A 19,013-nucleotide genomic window follows, 5' to 3' on the forward strand; every position below is an offset into this window, starting at 1 on the left:
TACATTGTATTACTAACCTTTTATAGTGATTACTAACTACTAACCACTAACATTTGTAAATAAGCACCCACTCTACTACTTTTGGAGTAGGCCGGCGGTTAACTTAAAGATCTACACATGGGAGAATCCAAGCTTCTTCGAGCTTTCAACCACACAAAGGATCTTTCCAAATCTTTACTCCTCTCACTCATTTTGTACATTGTATTACTAACCTTTTATAGTGATTACTAACTACTAACCACTAACATTTGTAAATAAGCACCCACTCTACTACTTTTGGAGTAGGCATTACTACAAGTTATTTGCTCAAACCTCTACATCACACTCTCCTCTCATCTTCAATAATTCTCTCACCTTGAGCCCACATCCATGTGACTCAAGGGATAAGAAGAGGCCCACTCTCATTTCAAAATAAAAAATCCATAATCTATGATTTTCCGTAATAAGATTGATTAGGCTTAATCCTAATTGGGGCTTCTCAAACCTATAAATAGAGCCCCCTCCATTCCTTGTAAAGGGGAGATTACACACATTGTACACCACTCCTAACTCTAGTGTGTAAGGAGATAGTGAAGCTTGAAGCTTGAAGCTAGTTATGTCTTTGTGAGGGCTTGAGTGATGCCATACTCCCTATCATAATTGTATCTTGCCTTTGTGATAAATATGCAATTGTGTACAGATCTTGGACTCCTACATCTCCAAAGTTGATTTAGCAAAGCGGTCCGATGTTTGATTTAAGGTAAATTCAATCCTTGTATTTCGTGGCGTGGTTTTATGCTTGGAGGCTTGAGAGCTTGTTTTTGATTTGTTGCCTTTCAATTCATGGTAAGAGGGTTGTATGGTGAGAGGGCTCCCGTAACCTTAAGACCAAGTGCATAGCGACAACAAAATCAGCTTATATTGTCTCTCTAAGTTCTTCTCCAAGTTTGGTGTGCATCTATTTGTGTTATGCTAGTCTCCTCCACACATAATACCATATGTTATGAATGTTTGTTGAGAGTGTGTGTGTCTTTTGATTGATGTATATGGTTAGCATGTATTGATTGGCAACAAGGAAAGATCTTTGGTGTCCTAGTTCACACACATAACTAGGTGGTGCCCCTTTTCTTGTTGGGTGTGTGGTTTTGGGGTTCTTATGTTTGTGTTGCGTTGTGCCCCAATCCCATTGAGCAACACGGGAGCCTTGAGGAGTGCTTAGAGGCCGCTCTTCTTGTTGCCTGCCCCGGACTGCCTCAATTTTGGTGCCCCCACTGAGGAACGAGCAGTTTTTAAATGGGTATTTAAGGTACATCGATCTCTCTAACACATAAATTTCCTTGTTTGCTTGTTGGGTATTATATTTTAAGAAGGAAAGTGGTACTTTTGTGTGATCTTTCATGAACAATCCACCTCCTCCTAATCCTCTTGGGATTCAATTCAACGAGTTTCATTGGGTGCACTCCATTAGAGTGAATGTTTGCATTGATAGAAAGATTTTCTACCAACAACGCATGATTCTTCTTTTTGGTCCAGAAAGACTAAGTGAGATTTTAGCATCACCTAATCCTGTCATACTTCCCATTGTAGATTACACCATTTCCTTTGATGTGCATATTTTCATCTTGTTTTAGCTTAGTTTTATGAATCAAGAAGACTTATACCGTAGGCCAATCTCTTATGCTAGGCAAGAAATACACATACTTGTTGGTAGTAAGTTACAATTTCAGCGTGTCATTCGTCGTATGTTTGGACCTAGGCAAGTAGCAGCCATTAATGCCTCAGTTAATCCATTTATTGAGCCCACAACATTTGATGTTGCTGAGGCTAGGGCTACCAAGAAACTCCGAAAGATGAGGTGTATGCTTGGGGGGGGCTTTATCTTTGATGACTCAAAGCCTAGGGAAGAGGTACAATCTTGCACTCGTAGAGAATTACCTGAGGTCACAGTCGAGGTGATAGAAAAGTTAAATGAGTCTTTAAATAACTTGTCTATCCACTTTGCACAAGCTGTGGAACAGAAGGGCCAAGCTAAAAGGGTTGAAGAACGAGAGCAACGACCTAGACGACTCTTGCAATGTTGGAATTGCGGAGAGTCAGGGCATGGGATGTATAATTGTCCTTGGCCTCGTGGGGAGCCAAGGAAGCCTAACATGAATTATCCAGTGATGAATGCAGGTGAAGGCACTAGTCAACAACAACAACCTGATTTTGCAGAGGCCCAATGCAACAAGACCACCTCCACGAGGAGTGGAAGGAATGCCACCCTTGCCGGACCCAAATGTACATGTGGTAGAGGTAACAAAGGCCAAGGAGGTAGACATTGAAGCAAATGGTGTCAAACGAGGGCGTGGAAAAGAGAAAGAAAAGGAGGGTGTGGCATCACAAAGTGACTATGGACGAGGAAAGAAAGTGAAGGAAAACAAGGAAGTCAAGAGGAGACGACGTCGTATAAACCTCCAAGATTTCCCCCTTGGACATGGTATGGCTCCATACAACCTTTTGGAAGATATGAGAGGTAAGGGTCCTGATATCTCGTGGCCTCAATTTCTAGCCTTATGTCCATAAGTTAGGAGGGAATTAACAAAGGCCGTGAGCACTAGGAGAAAAACAAAAGAGAATGTGCCTGTTGTAAAAATTTCACAAGCCGAGATGGATGAGGACATTACACCTATATTAGATTGCTACATCAAGGGTCTAGTAGATGGGGGTGCACAAATTTGCATCATGACAGAGGACCTTATGCAAAAACTAGGCATGCATATTCATGAAACACCTGAAATTAAGGTGAAAATGGCAAACAATAGCAAAGCAAAGTGTCTTGGGATTTGTAAGAATGTTTCTGTGGAAGTTTTTGGCATTAAGAAGGTTGTTGATTTTTATGTTATGTCTACCAAGGGAAGTGGTTATCCATTTATCCTAGGTAGACCATGGCTAATGAGAATGCGAGCTTTGCAGGATTGGGAAAATGGAAAGTTAATTTGCAGGAATGAAAATTGTAAGAAGATTATCTTTGACATGAAGGAGCAACGACAAGAGGAGATAAATGAAGAATCTTCTCAAGGCGAAACAGAGGAGGATTGGACCGATGACGCCTCAGAGGAAGAAAGCAGCAGTAGCACTATGGAAGAGGAGTCTTCCATTGAAGTCATGGGGGTAAGATTCAGAGCAAAAGACAAAGAGACACCTTGTCAAGGTTTGGAGGAGGTAGGCTCTCAAGAAGACCAAATTGTGCATGATGAAGAAATGTTTGATGCTATGCTCTCAAAAACGCTTACATTGGAGGAAGGAGAGGAGTTTAAATGTGTACTAAGGAAATTTCCTAGGTTTTTTGCTAAAGATTACACAGATGTGCGTGGCGTAGAGGCCATTCAACACAAGATTGAGCTAAAGCCAGAAGCCAAACCTAAGGCACAAAAGCTACAAAGACTAGGAGTCATCAAGGAGCAAGCACTACTCAAAGAGGTGAGGAAGCTTCTAGCAGCAGGATTCATATATCCTGTAGAAAATTCAGAGTGGGTCTCTCCCGTTGTGGTCACTCCCAAGAAGAACGGCAAATGGAGAGTGTGTGTGGACTATCGTCCACTCAATGAGGCGACAAAAAGGGACCACTTTCCTCTTCCATTTCAAGATGAGATCCTAAATGAGGTAGCAGGTCATGAGAAGTATACAATATGTGATGGCTACTCGGGTTACTTTCAAATTGGGATTGCATTGGAGGATCAATTGAAAACAACCTTCATCACTCCTTGGGGTTGTTATGCTTTCAGAGTCATGCCATTTGGTTTAACCAATGCTCCAGCGACATTTCAACGTTTCATGAACATGGTGTTTCAAGCATTCTTTGGGAAATCCATTAGAGTGTTCATAGATGATTTTTGCATCTATAGCTCTAAGTCATTGCATGTGCAAAGGGTGGAAGAAGGCTTGAAGAAACTCTACGACATGGGGGGCCAACTCAATCCCGACAAATGTCATATTGGTGAGGATGAAGTAATCTTGTTGGGTCATAAGGTTTCTTCCAAAGGCATTGAGGTGGATCCTATGTGATGTAAATGGATGAGAATGAGATGTGATCATATATAAAAGGATGTGATGTGATGTAAATGGATGAGAATGTAGTGTATCATATTCCGAGCTCCTATGCAGCGCGTGTAGCCCGCTGCCCCCTGCGCCTCCCCCTTCGCAGTCGCCGCCGCCTCCTCCCCCTCCTCCTTCACCCGCCTGTCCCCGCAGCCCTTCCTCCCCTCCGCCTTCATCCCGCCTGCCCCCCTCTGCCCCCCGCCTGAGCCAGACCCTTCCGCCCCCGGCCTTCCTCTTCCGCGCCGCCCTCCACTTCCCCCCCCTTTTCTCGCCTTCTCTGCGCAGCCCCCCCCTCGCCATCTTTCTTCCTCCGCCTCTCTCCCTCCCCCCCGCCCGCCTTTTTCCACCTCCTTTCCCCCCCCTCCTTGCGTCGTCGGCTTCTCCGCCCCCCGTCCCTGCCTCTCCCTTTCTCCCTGCCTCAGCCCCCCCCATCCCCCCCCCCCTTTTTTGTTTTTTTCGGCGTCTTCAGCGGAGTGGCGTGGTCTTTCTTGGGTTCGTCTCGTCGATTCAGCCAGTACCTGGTCTTTTTCCCCTAGGAGGACTCCATGGCAGCCTCTCCGTCAGCCCCGACCGATACAGGTCTTCGACTAGACTTCTCAGATGCAGAGCAGCAGCTTCTCGCGTCCTCTGTTTCTTCTTTGGAGGCCTCCTCCTTGGTTTGCAAGGTGGTGGGTAGCCGCCCAATGCGGAGAGAGTTACGCGACCTACTTCAGGGTAGCCTCATCGGCGAGACTGCCAGAATCGTCAGCGTGGATTTTTTAGGCCGCGGCTACTACCAGGTGGAGTTCGAGTCCCCACCAGCAGCTCAGAGGGTGCTGGCTCGGAGCCCCATTGCCCTACGCTCCTCTCGGGCGTTCTTGGCGCGATGGACACACGGTTTCGACCCATCGTCTGATCCACTGGCAGGCGCGACTGGATTCCCCATCACCGTCTGCTTTCCAGGTCTCTGAAGGGAGTACTTGCCCCTCCTGCCGGCCATAGGCAAGGCTTTCGGGCAGGTGGTGGAGGTGCCACAGACCGCGGCTTCAGTGGTTGCTCGGGCAGCAGGACTCCCGGCCATTCGTGTTGTTGTTTCGTCACCGGAGTCCCTCCCGAAGACGATCCTCCTCCCTTGTCTTTCTGGAGGACATCTGATTCAGCGCGTGGAGTATTCGGGCCTCCCCGGTCAGTGCTTCATATGTCGGGAGATGGGCCATCTCGCACGCTCCTGTCCCCGCAAGGGGGCTAATCCTTCACGCTTTGCTGCCTCTGGACCCCCTGCGGGAGACCCGAGAGGTGGCCATCCACCTCCGAGACCGGACATCTCTGGCTCGTCACAGCAGGCGCCACCATCGGACGAGCAGGCTCCGGCGGAGGACGCCGCACAGACTCAGGAGGCTGGAGGCTGGCAGGAGGTTCGCCGGCGGAAACGCCCGGCTCGCAGGGACCGTCGCAGACGCCAGCAGGCAGCGCAGGCTGGCGGACAGGATGGTGGACGGGCGACTCCGGCTGGCCCACAGGCACCTACCCGCATTTATGCTCCAGTCAGGGATAGGCGGCCGGTAGGTCCCACCCCGATGGACGAGGATTCAGTCTCAGTGCCCGTTGCTGAGGCCGATGGAGGAGTCTCCCACGTGGAGACCCCACTCCCGCCTCCCCCCGCGGGGGGCCCCGCCCCCTCCTTGGAGCAGTTCCCTGAGGATCCCCGGCCGCACTCTGCGACCCCCGGCTCCCCTCCCCCCCACCCGGAGAGCACTCTTCCCTCCTCCCCCCCTCCCCCCCCCGCCCCCCCCCTCCCTCCTCCCCCGGCGGCCCCCCCTGACTCCTATCCTCTGGCAGATGCCTTTCCATCCTCCCCTCGCTCTCCCCCCTCCTCGCCGCGCGCCCCCATCCCTCCTTCAGCCTCTCCAGGATACTTCGCCAGACCACCCACTGCCCCGGGGCAGCGCAGCTGGGTAGGCCAGAGTTCAGTCCAGCGGCTGTTTCACCGCCACTCCGGGCCGGTGGAGATGGCGATCCTCGCTTCACCCGCCACAGAGTTCGCCCCAGCCTCCCCTGGGGGGCCCCCGCGAGTGATGGGGCTACCAGTGGATTACAGTTTTTTCAGGTGCCTCCAGCTGGATGCTGGCCCATTCGAGACTCTGGTCGCGCCCCTGCGAGTTTGCGTGGTGTGCCATCCCTCGCGTTCTCCTTCAGTGGTGAGCAGCATGGTGGCCTTCTCCTTTCCTCTCAGCGTTGCCCCAGACACAGCCTGGGATTGCAGCTCTGTAGAGGAAGTTCTGCGTGACCAGATACTGGAGTTTTCTCACCACTTCAGCGACCTGGGGCTCACGGATCTACTGCAGACCCGACTTCACTCAGCCCGCATGAGCCTGTTTGGTATAGGAGATTGGCGGGTGGATCCGGTCCACACATCAGTTGAGGCGGTGCTACTGATTCTCCTCCATGCCGCCCCGAGGGTGCAGCCTTCCTTTAGGTACTTATATGCAGAGGATTGGTCTCACGCCTATGCTCTGGATAGGGCGAAGGCGGAGTGGGGCTGGACTCAGACACAGGTCACCCTCTTTCTGGAGAGACTCCGCACCCGGACAGACAGTGATTATTCTCCCTCCAAGCCGGCGCCCAAGACTCCTAGAGTGGAGGGCAGATCATCCGGGCCGGCTGAGAGGGGTGAGCCAGTGGCGGCTTCTTCACTTGCCTCAGCTCATCCATGAGGATCCTCTCATGGAACATCCAGGGTCTCGGTGGACATCGCTGCCACATTGGTCGGGGCAGACTTCGTCAGGAGATCCAGAGGGCTCTCGTTGGAGGACCCATAGATATTCTTTTCATCCAGGAGCACCACCTTTCTGCCGGGCGTACCCGCATCTGCGGGAAGATCTTGCCAGGCAGGAGTCACACTTTTTGGTCCCCGACATATGGCCCCCAGGGGAACCAGGGCGGAGTATGCATCTCAGTCAGCGAGCAGCTTCTTTCTGAGGTTGTGGACTCTGGCACTCTGGTTCAGGGTCGAGCGCAGTGGGTCATCCTTCGGGTTGGGGAAGACCGCATTGGCTTCCTCAACTTCTACGCCCCTAACGGGGCGTCCGGGAGAGCCGAGTTCTGGAGCACCATCAGGCAGTCCCTCCCCTTGGCAGACCACTGGTGCCTAGGAGGGGATTGCAACATGCTGGAGGACGCAGAGGATAGGATGGGGGGCAGCCAGGAGACCATTCATGGGCCAGAGCTAGCTGCCTGGGAGGAGCTAGTGCTACAGGTGAGAGGCCAGGATCCGTGGACTCTCCCGGAGTTTGGCAGGTTGCAGGGGAGTCTATCTTTCTCGCGCTCGGATAGACGAGCCACAGGCGTTAACCTTTCCCGCATCGACAGATTCTACATTGATGAGTGGGCCTGTGATAGAGGCGGCACTGTGGGCATACTTGCTGGCTCCTCCTTTTCAGACCACTTCCCAGTGCTTCTCCAGATTGAGGACCCTTCGAGAGGAGAGCGGGGCCAGAGCGTCCGGATTCCTGATTGTCTCATAGAGGAGCCTGAGATCGCACTCAGAGTTGAGCAGGTCTGGCAGGAGCTACAGTTCAGGAGAGGCTCGGCAGCCAGTGATCTTGCCAGTGGCTTGCAGGAGATTAGTCGGATGCTCAGACTGGCTGCCTTGGACCGTCTGGAGGCCTTCAGGGAGCAGGAGAGGAGCCTACGGAGGAGTTTAGCGTCCCTCCAGAGACTCCAGGAGAGAGATCCTCTGAGCCCTTGGATCTCTGAGCAGATGGAGACAGCTCGCACTGAGATCAGATCCATCGAGGAGAGGCGGGTGGAGTTCCGATTCCATGCTCGGTCTTCTTTTTGGACTCAGGCTGGAGATAGAGTGACTCGGGATTTCTTTGAGGCGACTGGGCCTCGCTTCAGACGAGAGGGTCTCAGGCGGCTTCGTCAGGCTGATGGCCAGGTTGTGGTGGATCCCCCCAGGGTGCGGGCGATAGCCACAGATTTTTACAGGGTTCTTCTCTCTGCTGAGCCGGCAGACGACAGGGTGAGAGAGGCTAGGGAGGCAGTCTGGAGCTTCACGAGACCGGTTGTGCCGGCCCATCTACAGCACTCCCTTCTCTCCCCCTTCTCGGATACGGAGCTGGAGGAGGCTCTTCAGGCATTACCGCGGGGCAAATGCCCAGGAGAGGACGGTCTTTCAGTGGCTTTCTTCCAGAGGTACTGGGGCCTCCTTCATAGGGGCTTCAGATTGGCATTCCAGGAGATTATGGAGACGGGAGTCATGCCGGATAGCATTGCAGAGGGGTTGATTCACTTGATCCCCAAAGAGGGCGGAGACAGACTGGAGATTAGACAGTGGAGACCGATCACCTTGCTAGGCACGGCCTACAAGGTCCTAGCTAAGGCGATCAGCAGGCGGCTTCAGCCTCACCTTCCGGACATCATCCACTCCACGCAGACAGGCTTCATCCAGGATCGGAGCATTCTGGATAACATTTTCTCTTTCTGGGAGGCTACGGCCTTGGCTAGATTTCGGCAGGAGGATTTGGCGGTGCTCCTTCTCGACTTCGAGAAGGCATATGATCGGGTGGACTGGGCCTTCTTGGAAGGCACTATGGAGAGGATGGGCTTCCCCCCTCAGTGGATCCGTGGGGTATCTGCACTCTACACTTCGGCTCATAGCCAGGTGCTGATACAGGGTGTGTGCGGAGAGAGGTTCCAGCTTTCGCGCTCGGTGCGGCAGGGGTGCCCCTTGGCGCCCTTTCTTTTTCTTTTTGTGGCGGAGGCCATGAGCACCTTCTTGACGGCACAGGATACAGGTTTGAGGGGCCTCCAGCTTCCCATCCGCACCTCGGAGGAGCTCCTAGACTCGGAGTTTGCGGATGACACTGCTGTCTATCTTCAAGGAGATGAGGAGAACCTCCGCCGCTTCGCCTCAGCCATGGACAGGTTTTGCAGAGCCTCGGGCGCTTTGATCAACTGGCACAAGTCGTGTGGGCTGTGGGTCAGTTCTATGCCCCCCCCGACTTGGAGGCCAGTTGATGGTTTTCAGTGGCTGCCCCCCGGCACTACAGTGCGTTATTTGGGCTGCTATGTGGGCATTGATATTTCTCCGGAGCAGCAGATAGCCCCCCTTCTTCTGAGCATTCGGAAGAAGCTTCTGTATTGGAGTACTGCTCGTTTATCTCTGGCTGGCCGCGTAGTGGTGGCCAACCAGGTTCTGCTCGCTACCATGTGGTACATCACTTCCTGCTGGGCCTTCTCTCGGGCGTGCATTGGCCAGGTGCAGAGGCTCATCAGGAACTTTCTTTGGTCCGGAGGCGATGGGCGACCCGCTAGGGCAAAGGTGGCATGGGCTGTGATCACTCAGCCGAGGGAGAGAGGCGGCCTGGGCATTGTAGATCCTATTTGCCAAAGCCGAGCTTTGCTTGGCAAGCTGGTAGTTCGTGGTCTCCTGCCAGGTGTTGAGCCGTGGAAGGAGCTTCTTGTTTCCAGGATGCTCAGCCGCACTCCGTCTCTTAGCGGCCCCTGGAACCCCAGCATCAGGTGGATCTTTACGGAGCAGCGCTCCAGAGGAGTGGGCCTTGGCTTCGAGGAGCGTTTTGCAGCCAGCCTTCTGAGGGCCTGGGCGCATCTGAGGCCGGCACTCTTCCAGACTCCCCCGGGCACCGATGAGGAGCGCCTGAGGCAGCCATTGATCTGGAACCCCTTGATTCGTCTCCCCAGTGGCCATATGGTTGGCTCGCGGTCTCACGTGTCGTGGGGCCCGTTGAGCTCCGGCCCAGCCCAGTCCCTAGACGACTGGATATGTTTTCAGCAGCTGCCTCCAGAGGCTCAGGAGAGGAGACTCAGTGGGATGAGGGGCAGAGAGTTGATGAGACAGGATATTGAGGCGGCCATCCCCCGGGAGTGGAGGACCCCAGTACAGGACCCTTCACCTCCACAGTGGATGGGTGTCTTTACTCGGCATGAGATCCTCCTAGCGGTCTGCGGCACAGCGGAGAGAGTCGCCCCACTCACTTTCGAGGTGGGAGAGGGTGGCCAGCTTCAGAGGTCACGACTAGATTTGGATGGGTTCCAGGGTTGTATCCTTCAGAGGGTTCGGGTGGTCGGCTTTCATCAGAGACAGTGGTATGTAGACCCCTCACCGGCCTCGATAGGGGAGGATTGTTCTTGGAGACTCTGGGCTTGGGACAGCAAGCCTCTTGTTCGCCTTCAGTGGGACCCAGGGGAGTGGTTTTGGCGAGATCCCTACTCGGCCCCTACCAGCCCTGCCATTCCCTTTTTTCAGTATACAGCGAGGCTGGGGCGGCGGATTCAGAGACACAGGATAGAGAGCACCCCGGCAGCGGCCGAGCATTGGCGGCGACAGGGGCTCTCCCCTGCCTTTCTTAGGGACTTCTGGCAGCGCCTTTGGGCCAGCTTCCGTCCCCGGAAGGTGACACTTTTTCTCTGGCTCACAGCGCATAGAGGATTGGCTGTGGGGGCTTGGCTTGCTTTTGGTAGTCACCCAGCGTCCTGCCCTCGGTGCGATCATGCACAGGAGTCACAGCGGCACTGCTTATGGGATTGCCCACAGGCACAGCAGGTCTGGCAGCGCGCTCTCAGGATGGTTTTTGCAGGTTCTCCAGGGGAGATGTTGGTGACATGGGGTGCGGTAGCTTGGGCCACGGATAGCGGCCCTGCACTTGGATATGAGGACGCTCCTGGCAGTGTGACCATCCAGGTCTCTGACAGGGCGATGGCGGTGGTTCCGACGCCAGACTTCTCCTCGGCAACCTCTCAGGAGGGGGTCGGGCAGAGATGGGAGTTGATCAGCAGCATGACGGCCTGGCACATATGGAGAGCCCGATGCAGGGAGGCCATTGACCACCAGACGACTCCACCGGCGGAGGTCATACAGGCCCTCTGGGTGGACATCATCCACACCTTGAGAGGACACTGGGGGAAACTCCAGGGAGACTCGGATCGCATGAGAGGGCGCCGCAAGGCTTTCCTCCGCACTTGGCAGCCTGGCCCTTTCCTCACCGCGAGGGACGAGGATGTCATTTGGCACTATCGGCCGCCAGTTTGGCTTTTCTCACCTCCTTCATGTATTACTAGGTAGCCCCCCCCAGAGAGCGGCCAGCCACGGGGGGGAGCTCAGGTGTTCATTGTGTTTTATCCCTCCTTGCGAGGTGAGCTTTGTAGCCATATGGCGTTTTCTCATTAACTAATAGAAGGATCTTTTTTCCGGAAAAAAAAAAATGGATGAGAATGAGACCTACCATCTCCAAAGAGTCTCAAGGAGGCCATCTCATTCATTCAAAAGGTGAAGTACATGTCACGCTTCATTCACTTAGCCTCAGAGTTACTTCACCCCTTGCAAAAATTAACTCAACAAGTAGAGTTTGCATGGTCTGATGAGCTTGAGGAGTACTTTTGTAACATTAAAGTCATTTTGTCAGAGCTACCAACACTCATGCCTCCTTGTTGGAAGTACACTTTCTTGGTTAGCTCTAGTGTTGGAAAGGAAACAGTGGGTGCAGTTTTGTTACAGCAAGATCTCCACAGTACTAGGATGCGGCCCATCTACTTTGTTAGTAGGGTCATGAATGTCATGGAGAAAGGCTACACGGAAGCGGAACTCATGATGCTTGCTCTCATCTTTGCGGTGAGAAAATTTAGATCCTACTTGTTACCAAAACCTTTTGTAATTCTCACTACAGAAAATTTGTTTCCTTGGGTATCTTCTCAAATGACTATCAGTGCTAGAATCACAAAGTGGGTTATGGAATTGCAAGAATTCCAATACTCTTTCAAGGTAGAAGATAGTGTGCGTGCACAATTGGCAGGGATTCTCACTTATAGAGTGCATGAAAAGGAGATTAAGGTGCCTGAAGTAAAGACCCTACCATTGCCACCACCCAAAACTATACCTAATGCATTCACCTTGTTCTTTGATGGAGCTTTTAGAAAAGCCACAGGTAAAGCAGGGGGAGGGCTGGTGCTGCTCAACCCAAATGGAGAGGTGGTTATGAAGGAGAAGGTCAACTTGCCAAATTCTACTAGCAACAATGAAGCAGAGTACGACATACTACTTCATGGTTTGAAGGTGTGCATCAATCAAGGGATACAACGTCTCCTGGTAAAAGGGGATGCACTTCTTATTGTAAGGCAAATTTTAGGCATTTGGGCATGCAAGAATGAAAGATTAAGGCAAAAGGTTCATGCTATCCGTAGGCTGTTTAATCAATTTGAGGAGGTGCAATTGTATCATATTCCTAGGAAACAAAATGAGGATGCTGATCTACTTGCACAACAAGCTGTTGCATGTGTTAAGAAGGAAATGCAAGTAGTAGTCTTGGCTGCAGCAGCTATTAAGCAACCACGGTACCAAGGAATGGAGGCACTGGCTCCCATAGTGAGCTACATCTTGGAAGGTGAATTCCCACAAGACTTCACAAGGGCACAAAAAAGGAGGCTCATGAAGAGGGCAAGTTCTTTCTTGTTCTTAGAAGGTGCACTCTACCAAAAAGGAAAAGATCAAGTGTGCAAAAGAGTACCAACAACCAAGGAGATTCCAGCCATTTTAGAGGGTTTGCATGAAGAAGCATGTGGTGGCCATTTTGCTCAAGAACTAACTGTGAAAAAGATTTTGCTTGCTGGGTATGTTTGGCCAAGCTTACATGTGGATGTCCAACATTGGTGTAGGAGCTGTCATAATTGCCAAGTCAATGGTAATAAGAGGTTGCTACATGGTCCACGCCAATTAGTCATTGCAAGTGGTCCATTTGAAAAATGGGGCATTGATGCTATGGGTCCACTACCTAGAACTAAAAATGAAAAATTGTACGTCTTAGTGGCCATAGACTACATGACTAGGTGGGTGGAGGCTCAAAGTGTGGCAAGGGTGAATGGAAAGACTGTAAGCAAATTTGTTTACACTCATATATGTTGCAGATTTGGCACCCCCTTGGAGATTGTTTCTGACAATGGTCCAGGTTTTAGAAAAGGTTTGCTCACCGAAGTTTGTGAAGAGCTTCATATTTCACATTGTCATAGCACACCCTACTATCCCCAATCAAATGGGTTAGTAGAGAAGGCTAATGGTGTCATTGCAGGAATTATAAGGAAGATGGTGGAGAACAAGACGAAGCTTTGGGACGAGTTTCTTGATGGAGCACTATGGGCATACCGGACTACCTACCGAGAAGCAACGGGGTTTACGCCCTTTCACTTGGTTTATGGTCAAGAAGCATTGCAGCCTATTGAGCTCAACATTCCAACAATGCGGCTACATGGAAAAGGTGGACTAGGAGATCAAGATGCATGGGTAGATCAACTTCTCACTTTAGTTGAGCTAGAGTGGAAAAGAGAAGCTGCATACGAGTGTTATAGAAGAAAAGCCATGCAAGCAGCAGAGAAGTTCAATGCAACTTTGAAAGACAAGGGCATCAAAGAAGGAGATCTTGTGCTAAGGTATGACAATCGACTTGATAATCGGTTTGATGCCAAGTTTGAAACTAGATGGCAGGGACCATACATTGTCAAGAAGGTTTTCAACTCTAGCTATTATCAGCTCATGGATTTGGATGGCAAAGAACATTCTAAGAGGGTTAATGGCTACAGACTCAAGCCATACTTGAGTCGCATTCTACCGACAGACTTACAAAAGCAACCACAAAAAGGAGATAAAAGGGCATGTAAGTTATGTGGTTTGAGGTGATGGATGTGGTGTAAAACACAAGGAACAGAAGAAAGATGGACAAGAGAACCACATTACACCACTTGCTTTAGAAGGCCTACATTATGATGGTACATGAATATACCATCATCTAGGAAGGGGGAGGGCTAAATGATAGCCATTTTTTCGGCTATCCACATTACCATAAGGAGCTACCTCGGCCAAGGAAAATCACATAAACTCTTTGTTATAAATACCTTTTCACTGTAAATAGGCGTATGTGCGTTAGGGACTTTACCCATATCTTCTATATATTTTTTATATTATTTAAAAAAAAAGTTTTTGCTAGCTACTCATCAAAAATAAATAAAATTATTACGGCCCATTTTGTGTAAATATTTCATTTCATATAAGGGCCTAAATATGGGGGTCTCTATTTTCTCAAATATATAAATACTTCATTAGGTGTGTGTATTACAAAACCTAAGTATATTTTATTTATTATTATTATTATTATTATTTCTTCATAATACTTTTGGACCATCATTGTACATATGCTTCAACTTCACCATACATAAGTAAATCCCATGCCCTCACATTTCTATCCACACCATGTAGAAAGCCTACTACCCAAATCACTTTTTCTCTTAGACTATTTCATCTTTATATTCTCTCATCTACCCTAAAATAATGAGAGTCTCCCTCCCTTTTGACTTCCATAGTTTAGTATTTTTGTATATATTTTTTACTATTAAATATTTTATATATTTTTATTAAATACTTTTTCATATATCAATTATTTTTGTATATTTTATTCACAATTAGATCTCTTTATTTATTTTCCTATCATAATAACCATATTGTCATGATATGTTGACTAGTTAAATACTAGTTTGTTTTTTCTTATTATGTAAATCCTTTATAAAATGGAAAAAATCTCCTCCATGCAAGTGTCCACATGCACTTGAGTCTCTAAGGTCAGGGTATGATGTATTGGGGGGCTCACTCTTGGAGCTATCAAGAAATTCCACCAATGGGGATCCACACAAAGATTTTAAAAATTCAGAAAATACATGATTCTGCTGAATTTTTTGCGCCCGCCTCCACTCCAAATTTGGACTGGTCATCAAAAGACAAAAGTTAGCTCGGGAGCTCAGGAATATGCTCAATTTTTTCGAGAATTTTTGGAGCTAATGGCGGTGAGATATGAATTTTTTATTGGATCCCAGTCTGCCCACTTTTTGGCAAGGTACACCTAGTCTCTTCTCACCTGCCTTACACATTCATCACCTACATACTTACTCATTCCTTTCTCACTCCATCAAACCTGAAAACTTCATGTCCTCTCTCACCCTCTCCACCTATTCCCTCTCCTTCCATCTCCATTTGCTCTCATTTCTACTCTACACCCATACCTCATCTCCATTTCTCTCCCTACTACTCCCATATTACTAAATTATTTTCCCAATCTCAAAAAATACATAAAAATTCAGCATGAATGTATCATATTAGCCTCTGCAAATATGGGGTTTCCATCTACAAAAATCTCCATGTTCTTCACCTCAATCAACTTTTGTGACGTCAAATGCAAGAAGGAGACCGGCGGTTAACTTAAAGATCTACACATGGGAGAATCCAAGCTTCTTCGAGCTTTCAACCATACAAAGGATCTTTCCAAATCTTTACTCCTCTCACTCATTTTGTACATTGTATTACTAACCTTTTATAGTGATTACTAACTACTAACCACTAACATTTGTAAATAAGCACCCACTCTACTACTTTTGGAGTAGGCATTACTACAAGTTATTTGCTCAAACCTCTACATCACACTCTCCTCTCATCTTCAATAATTCTCTCACCTTGAGCCCACATCCATGTGACTCAAGGGATAAGAAGAGGCCCACTCTCATTTCAAAATAAAAAATCCATAATCTATGATTTTCCGTAATAAGATTGATTAGGCTTAATCCTAATTGGGGCTTCTCAAACCTATAAATAGAGCCCCCTCCATTCCTTGTAAAGGGGAGATTACACACATTGTACACCACTCCTAACTCTAGTGTGTAAGGAGATAGTGAAGCTTGAAGCTTGAAGCTAGTTATGTCTTTGTGAGGGCTTGAGTGATGCCATACTCCCTATCATAATTGTATCTTGCCTTTGTGCATAAATAAGATTAGTAGTTTGGGTGCAATTGTGTACAAATCTTGGACTCCTACATCTGCAAAGTTGATTTAACAAAGCGGTCCGATGTTTGATTTAAGGTAAATTCAATCCTTGTATTTCGTGGCGTGGTTTTATGCTTGGAGGCTTGAGGGCTTGTTTTTGATTTGTTGCCTTTCAATTCATGGTAAGAGGGTTGTATGGTGAGAGGGCTCCCGTAACCTTAAGACCAAGTGCATAGCGACAACAAAATCAGCTTATATTGTCTCTCTAAGTTCTTCTCCAAGTTTGGTGTGCATCTATTTGTGTTATGCTAGTCTCCTCCACACATAATACCATATGTTATGAGTACTTGTTGAGAGTGTGTGTGTCTTTTGATTGATGTATATGGTTAGCATGTATTGATTGGCTACAAGGAAAGATCTTTGGTGTCCTAGTTCACACACATAACTAGGTGGTGTCCCTTTTCTTGTTGGGTGTGTGGTTTTGGGGTTCTTATGTTTGTGTTGCGTTGTGCCCCAATCCCATTGAGCAACACGGGAGCCTTGAGGAGTGTTTAGAGGCCGCTCTTCTTGTTGCCCGCGCGGACTGCCTCAGTGTGTGTGATGGTTTTCTAAATTTCAGTATTCCTGATGTGATTTGTGATCTCTTGCTTTTGAACTCTCTTCAACTTGACACTCAGATATACAGCTCTCTTGTTCGTGTGCAGGTGTTTGCAAATAGTGTGGGATCCAATACAAAAAACAATATTGAGATGATAAGGCAAACTCGAGAATCGTTGGACAATATAAACAGATTATACTTCAATGGAACCAAAACTGCATACATGTACGGGTATTCGTTTCTCTTTAACGAGCAGTACCTGCACAGTTTGCACGACCTTTACATGGTGGTCGGATTTGCTCTAGGTATGCAAATAAAATACTAACACTTACTGAAACAAGATTTTCAAACCATTGATGTATCTAAGGGAAAATAAAATCCACGGGGCACTATGCTACCATAAAAGCCCCGGAGGAGTGCAAGAGAAGAAAGTACCATGGTTCCACTCTCTCATAAGTCTGCTGCATTTTGTCTGCGCACCTCTAGAAGAACCCTGTATGCGGGCCCAGGTGGCCAAAAGAGTGTGAACGATGTCACTCCATATATTGCAAATACATAGGGTGTCATAAACCTGAATACCCTCGAAGGCCTCTGAGCATCTGGTCTTCTAGATATGCCACGCCATGATACTGGCAATAATCTCCCAGGTGGTGTCAATACTCAGCGAAGGTGGTGTATATCGGAAGGGGTGCATGGTGGACACGAGGGAAATGCACAGAAAAGAGGGACTAAAGAGGGAACGGTGGGCAGAAGAAGGGGGAAAATGGGAGGGCAGGTGGAGAACTGCACAGGTGGAGAGGCAAGAGGTGTGCAAGTCAGGACATATGGGGAGTTCTGGCTTCAGAAAATTTCATGGTGTTCGTTTCCAGCCTTTTTGTGTTACAACTGTAGAGAAGTAAGTAGCTGTTGGATAGCATCTCATGGTTTCTCTAGGGAAGCACTGTTTTACCTTTTCAGAGTTTGAAGTAGCTGTTTTATGGCATCTCATGGTTTCTCTAGGGATGCACTGTTGCCTTTCCAGTACATAAGACTAGAGATAGCTGCATCGACCAAACAGGAGTGGAGGAACACGGTATTCCGAAATGAGCTTTGGCAGCTCTACATCCATAGGACATGGATTCAACTTGACATGCTTGAATCAAGTCAATAAAGAGAGCTCTTTCTCATGCTGACAGGAGTAGATTATTGAGATATCAAGATACTTGGAGGTTCACTTATTCCATGCTTTGAGGTATCTAGACTGAATTTCGAGATTGGCGGAGTTAATGAGAGGGAGTGCACATAGAGATAGGCCGAATGTGGAGCTGACAAGAGGGTGCAGAGGTGCATGAAAAGAAGTGGTGAAAATTTAATTGAATTTCATTTTGTTTTTGCTGCAGTGGGGGTTTTTTTGGCAGTTCTGATCTTCCAGTTTAGCCTCACCATCTCTCTCATTATTGCCATTCTTTTGCTGATGGTGGATATCGAGGTGTACGGCTTTCTGTACATCATAGGGGCCAAATTGAATGGTAAATAAAATTTTCAATCCTTTATACTCCCTACTCACTTTTGAATTATGCATTCTGCAAATTTCTCCTTGTTTGGTCCCGTGTACTTGCTTACTCACAATTAATCTTGTTTCTGAATGGGATGTCAGCTCTGTCACTCGTCAACCTTGGCATAGTGGTGAGAGCTTCTGTCCTAACACAAATTACTCTCTCTCTCTCTCTCTCTCTCTCTCTCTCTCTCTCTCTACGGCATGCACTCGCTTGAGCGTGCATGTGTGTTCATTGCTGATGACTAAATTTTCTGATTATCTGAGTTTATGCAGATTGGTATGGCATCTGAGTTTACCTACTTAGCAAGGTCATTTCTGCTATTTGATGGGACAAGAAATGAGAGGGTCGGAAAAGCATTAGAATGGACCTTCGAACCTCTCCTGCATGGTCTGGGAACGCAAGTGGTTGCAACATTACCACTAATCTTTCTCAAGTGAGTACTCACCTTTTGTCACTCAAAAGTACAATCTCCTTCCGAGGCTGACGGGTTGGCGGTGAAGATAGGCCTCCCGACCTGGGGTGCATATCAGTCTAGAGGGCCAAATTTTGTTACTCTTAATGACCCAGTATCTGATATGTATATTGCTTTTCCTTGTCTCTGCAAGGTATCATGCATTCCGAGTGTATTATTTCGGAATGTTCACTATCATGGGAGTATTAGGATTTTTGAATGGCTTTGTCCTCCTACCAATAATTCTCTCATGGATCGGACCCCCATCCCTGCTTCACATAAAAGAGCAAACGCACAACTCTCTCCTTAACATTGATGGTGATCAAAGAACTCTTCCAAGTACAGAGAGAGAAGCTGAAATAGCAGCGGATTTGTAAAGACATTATGAAGGCTTTCTTCGGAATATGTATAATAAACATTTGTTCTAAAAGCATGCCACCTTTAATGTGAGAATTATCAACCTTCTCTAATATTTATTCAGTTCTTTTTTTAAGCATCATTATGATTACGTGGTATTATTGCTCATTAGATCTGCATGGGTGAAAGTGCTCTCTCCCTCGCTCTATCTCTCTCT

General features: G+C 48.3%; 1 protein-coding gene across 11 annotated transcripts in view; it reads left to right on the forward strand.

Moving 5' to 3' along the window:
• LOC147638442 (uncharacterized) overlaps window positions 1-18,869 on the forward strand; it is a 184,067-nt gene extending 165,198 nt beyond the window's left edge. For 10 of the 11 annotated variants that reach the window (XM_086798365.1, XM_086798369.1, XM_086798366.1 and 7 more), the window contains 5 exons: window positions 16,557-16,755; window positions 17,830-17,958; window positions 18,087-18,115; window positions 18,261-18,421; window positions 18,594-18,869. In XM_086798365.1, the coding sequence (XP_086654491.1) occupies window positions 16,557-16,755; window positions 17,830-17,958; window positions 18,087-18,115; window positions 18,261-18,421; window positions 18,594-18,816 (741 nt within the window). In that variant the 3' untranslated portion in view covers window positions 18,817-18,869. The remainder of the gene's footprint in view (window positions 1-16,556; window positions 16,756-17,829; window positions 17,959-18,086; window positions 18,116-18,260; window positions 18,422-18,593) is intronic. The other variant, XR_015265885.1, reaches the window with a different exon arrangement.
• Window positions 18,870-19,013: the final 144 nt, after the last annotated feature.

This window comes from Cibotium barometz, chromosome 5 (assembly GCF_041138505.1).
Source record: "Cibotium barometz isolate CiBa-2024 chromosome 5, ASM4113850v1, whole genome shotgun sequence".
Classification (NCBI taxonomy): Eukaryota; Viridiplantae; Streptophyta; class Polypodiopsida; order Cyatheales; family Cibotiaceae; genus Cibotium; species Cibotium barometz.